Raw genomic sequence first — 4,970 nt, 5'->3', positions numbered from 1 at the left:
CGCATACGGCAGGCATTGTCAGCTCCTAACTGGAAGCTTACCATTATCATTGAAAAAGAAGGTGTACAATCAGTTCATTTTACTGGTGCTGACATACGAGGCAGAGACTGGCAACGAAGAGATTGGAGATTGACAATGAAGCTTGAGAACAAGTTAAGGACCGCGCAAAGAGCGATAGAACGAAGAATGCTTTGCATAATGTTAAGAGATAGAAAGAGAGCGGTTTGGATCAGTGAGTAAAAGGGTACTACAGCCAATATTCTAATTGACATTAAGAGAAAGAAATGAAGCTGGGCAGGTCATGTAATGTGCATGTTAGATAACCATTGTTCCATTAGGGTTACAGAATGGGTGCGAAGAGAAGGGAAGTCTAGTCGAGGACAGCAGGAGACTAGGTGGGGCGATGAATCTAGGAAATTCGCAGTTTGAATCGATTGGCGCAGGATAGGGGTCATTGGAGATCGCAGGGAGAGGCCTTTGTCCTGCAGTGCACGTAAAATAGGCTGCTGCTGATAACTGACTTGCAAATATTTTCAAATACCATGCTTTAATCATTGGAACAGTAACTTTAATGCAATTAGCATTCTGTGGGTATATATTACACTTTCCAAGGGCTGTCTATCTTTCTTTACTTGCAACTGTTTTCCCGCCTGTGCACAGTACTTTGGGTGCATGCTGAAGAACCTCAGTTGGTCAACATTAATCCGAAGCCTTTTACTTCGTCTTTCATATAACCCCAGCGTTCCTTTGGAACATTAAACCCCATCCTACAACCGGTTGGGACAACAAATGTATATTGCAGCCTTTACTCTTTGTTTCATCTATTAACAGAACATGCAGGGCAGTTGGACAGCTGCAACAAAACTTCGCTTTGGCTAAATTTGTCATAGACGAGTAGTACATACCAATGAAGCAATCTTGGCAAAGACACAGGGCTGATAATTATGTAGCTTTCATGTTATCAGCCTTTAAACATAGCCTAAGCAGATGACAAATGCACCTAGTGGTTGTTGCTATGGCCAAAGTTCCAGTATGCCGCCTCTGGAACTTTTCAGCACATCACTGGCAGCCACAGGCGCCACCTTATCTTGGAAGTCATTCCAAGAAACCGCACATTCTAGGTCACGTGTCACTTCTGGCAGTGTTCTTCTCCAGTTTTGGAATCAAAAATGGCTATTTTTGCTAGATTTTTGTGATGCTTATGCTCATACTTCAAATTTTGCACATAGGCTTTTTTATGTCTACACTACTTGAAACTAAATTTCGTTGCAGTTGTTCTTTAAGCTGTCTATAAGGTCACCCCTGTGGTTTCCTTGCCCAGAAAATAACTCTCTTGAGTCTCTTTAAAAAGGTGTTTACTATGGTGACAATGCTGAATTAATCACTTTCGTCGAAATCATCATCGTCGCTGCTTACTTCTTCCTCTTCAGATGTTGAGGACAGGGCCATGTCCTGCACAATGTCAGTGTCATCATCAACAGCTATTTCAGAATATTCCCTTGTCACAGCACTTTTCTTCTTTTGCTCCTTGTCTGTGCTTGTCAGTCTGTCTTTCTTCTTGAGGTCTTCTTTTTTCTTTGCTGCCTTCTTCTTCCGTCTTGGTCTGCCATCGTCGGAGTCTGACTCAGATTCTGGCAGCTTTGTCAGCACTTTCCCGTGGACGGCAGTCTCCTGCCTCTGGCTTCGCAGCTTGCTCCACTGCTCGTAGAACCTGCTCCAGGGTGTCCCTTCCTGCTTCCATCTCTGCTCGAGGTTGTCAAGCCCTTGCACATCACCAAGCGCAACGTTACAGCTCGTCCTGCGGTTCTCAATGAATTTGTAGTTCTCTTCCATCTTCTCTATGAGCTGTTTCACTTTCTTTGTGTAGTTTGCAACCTTGCATTTCTTGCAAAACTCCTTCAGGTAGATCAAGGCTGGGAGAACCAGCTCTGGAAAGGCCACTGAATGAGACACACTGGACAGGTACTCCAGGACAAGCTCATAAAATGTCTCGATGATGGCGTCGCGGAAGCCACTTTCTTTCATTTGTGCCGGCGAGATGCGTAACATGCAGCTCAACTCCAGAGGCCGCATTGATGTTGCAGAGTGCTTCTGACCAAAGTTGACAACTGTGCACGCTTCCAGAAGGTGCGGCATGACTGGGATGAACACGCCCGTGCTGGACGAGAGCTGCATGAGGCCACGAACCAAGTGGAACCTCAATGGGACGTACTTCGCTGCTGGAATCAGCTGAATAGTGCCGATCATGGTTTGAACCAGTGGGTAGATGAGAGGCTGAAGCGTTTTGCTAGGTGACACTGTTGCCAGCAGGTGGCACCAGAGGAGGCAGCAGTGGATGTACTGCCAGTTGTAGACGGCCTTGCAGGTGTCCTTTTTCCGAACTGTCATAGCGTTTCTGAGGTGAATGGCAAGCTGCCTGATGTAGAGAAACGCATGCTGATAGGCCAGGGCTTCATCTCCAGAGTAAGCCTCAACAAGCGAACGCTTCATGAAGTTGATGAGTGGCCACGTTGTTGGCGAGGTGAACTTGCAGTTCCGCACGTAAGACATGTACATGTGCTTCAGTACAGTGTCGTGGTAGTTGCGCGGAAGGCCGCGGATCGTGCGGACAAGGCAGACAAAAGCGATAACGCGAACACTTTCTTCCGCCTCGCACCAAAGTTGCACAAGACGCTTTAGAAGTGCCTTGGCGACTTGTGGGAAGGCGACGTAGTACGGAACTAAAAACAAGATGTGTCTTAGGAGCACCGATACAAGCTGTGGCTCGGTCACCGCAGTGATGAGCTTGACAACATTCATGAGGTATGTTTTTACGACAACTGAAGCCTTCTTCCAGCTGTGACTTTTGGTCGGGTCAAACGAGTTCGACTCGTCCTGAACCACTGCAGGCTCCGGTAGGCGCAGTACTTTGTGCAGAGCAGGAACCAGATCACTGAGGCAAAGCTTGACGACGGCGTTGAATATGACCTGCCCTTCGACTTTGAAAGTACTCGTCTGCTTCTTGGAGTCGGCGCCGACGTCGTGTCCCTCTGCTTGCAAGACGGCTGCCTTGAAGCAGTTGACCACTTCCGCGATCTTGCGCAGCTCGGGTTTTGTCTGCAAGTCTCTCTCGAACCGATCGATCTCCTCGAGTGTGAGCAGTTGCTTCTTTTTCGGCGCTTCGTCGGGCTCTTCCTCCGCTTCGCCTTCGTCCCCCTCGGCGGTGTAGAAGTCGAGGAGGTCCTTGTCGTGTTCTTCCAGATACTGGTAGAAGTCGGGGTCGGTATCCTTGAGCTTGCGGACTATTTCCTTCTGCTTCTCAATGTCCACGTCGGACTCGTCTTCGCTGCTCTCGTTGTTGTCAGCGTCAGAATAACTATCCGTTTCTTCGGATGCTGCAAAAGTGTCATGCTTCTGGCCCGGTGGTTCGTCTTTTTTGGCCACCTTCGTTAATGTTTTGGCTACCTTCGCTTTCAGCTTTTGCGGCTTCTTCAGCACGGGCTTGTCATCGTCCTCACTACTCGCTTCGAGGTTTCCATCGTAAGCCATAGAGCGCTGTTTTTTCCGTTTGAGTGGGCTTTTCTGTTTCGCTGCTGACAGCCGGTCAGTACTAGCAGGCCTGCCGTTAGGTTTACCTGCTGTCGCGGCTCGGTCATCTTCTGAGTCCGAGGAAAAGCCTCCTGCCATGAATTCTTCGACGCTCACCTCGCTGAGCTGTTTCTTTCGCATTTTATGCTTTTTCGTTGGAGCCATAACTGGTCTGCGCCGTCAACACACGTGTAGTACGACGCTTTCTAACGTGCATGCGGCTACGGCTGATATTTGGCTTGGATTTATACGCTTGTACGTGTATGCAAGCTGCGCCGCGCCCATGGCCAAGCCGGATCGACAAGCCAGAGGAGAAAGGCGAAGAGAAAAGGCTCGCCGCGCGCATGCTAGGCACCATAGAGTTTCTCACTATAACATATGTAATGTTATATGTAATGTAGTGAGAAACTCTATGCTAGGCACCAGTGAGAAACTCTATGCTAGGCACCATGGATCAGGTCACGTGAGAGATTTATTGTACGACATTTAGACGCACGCGCTCATGAGTTCCCTACAAAAATTTTTGTAAGAAACCACGGATGTAAGAAACTCTATGCCCCCGCAGACACTAGCGCCACATTTCCCTCTAGGGTACTTATTTAAAGTGCGTAATGACGCAGACACGCACTTTCGACCCTGTGCTTTAACGAGCCGTTGGTAGCCACTGCAGGCAGCTATTGAAGCCATTGCAAAATCCCAAGAACGCGAGGGCGCCGCGAAGGTGAACTAGGCGTACTGTGACTGTACTACGAGAGAGGCAGTTGCGGCTCTCGCAACCGTGCTCGCAACAATGTCCGGCTACAAGGCACTGACAAGCACTAACTCCTGGGCCCGTTTCGTGTTCAAGACGAGCAAGTACTATCAGTACGGCCTGCTGAAGAACGACATGTATCGCGACGAACCGGTGACGCTGGAAGCTGTGCGGCGGCTGCCGAAGAAGCTGCAGGACGAACGCAACTATCGCATGCTGCGGGCCATCCAGTGCAGCATCTCGAACACTATCCTGCCGGAGAGTCAGTGGACCAAATTCGAGGACGACGTGCCCTATCTTGAGCCGTACATCGCCGAGATTGAGAAGGAAGAGGCTGAGAAGAAGGAATGGTACAGGACCCACTGACGCACCTTTGCCCAGCATCGTCATGCTGCTAGATTGAATGAATAAATGCTCTTGTTGTATTCGCATGGTGTAGTGGATATTGAATTTTTGGACTGTGTGGGCGGTAAGGTTTTTTTTTGCATACTAGCCCATGTCCTCGAGGACGGAACATCTTCGTTAAATTGTATTCACAGTATTCGCAACAAGGCCAATCACCTCGGTGGAGAAAGTTGCAACAGAGTTGAATTTCATTACAGCGAAGCTTATTTCGCCTACCCTTTACCCCCGGTTGGACGCGACATCTGCT

The 4,970-nt window shown here is 48.8% G+C and overlaps 2 protein-coding genes across 2 annotated transcripts; one reads left to right on the top strand and one right to left on the bottom strand.

Annotated features, from left to right (window-relative positions):
* Positions 1-1,338: 1,338 nt before the first annotated feature.
* On the bottom strand, positions 1,339-3,814 carry Noc2 (Nucleolar complex protein 2). Its single transcript, XM_050167738.2, has one exon. The coding sequence runs from the start codon at positions 3,730-3,732 to the stop codon at positions 1,378-1,380; it is 2,355 nt and encodes a 784-aa protein (XP_050023695.2). The 5' UTR covers positions 3,733-3,814; the 3' UTR covers positions 1,339-1,377.
* Positions 3,815-4,202: 388 nt separating this feature from the next.
* On the top strand, positions 4,203-4,749 carry UQCR-14L (Ubiquinol-cytochrome c reductase 14 kDa subunit-like). Its single transcript, XM_050167754.3, has one exon. The coding sequence runs from the start codon at positions 4,358-4,360 to the stop codon at positions 4,682-4,684; it is 327 nt and encodes a 108-aa protein (XP_050023711.1). The 5' UTR covers positions 4,203-4,357; the 3' UTR covers positions 4,685-4,749.
* The last annotated feature ends 221 nt before the right edge of the window (positions 4,750-4,970 follow it).

The sequence above is a fragment of the Dermacentor andersoni genome, chromosome 11 (assembly GCF_023375885.2).
Source record: "Dermacentor andersoni chromosome 11, qqDerAnde1_hic_scaffold, whole genome shotgun sequence".
NCBI lineage: Eukaryota > Metazoa > Arthropoda > Arachnida > Ixodida > Ixodidae > Dermacentor > Dermacentor andersoni.
This window is presented reverse-complemented; position numbering and strand designations above follow the sequence as displayed.

Excerpts from the sequence above, each read along its gene's own strand:
- Noc2 (XM_050167738.2), bottom strand. The coding sequence starts at position 3,732 with ATGGCTCCAACGAAAAAGCATAAAATGCGAAAGAAACAGCTCAGCGAG.
- UQCR-14L (XM_050167754.3), top strand. The coding sequence starts at position 4,358 with ATGTCCGGCTACAAGGCACTGACAAGCACTAACTCCTGGGCCCGTTTC.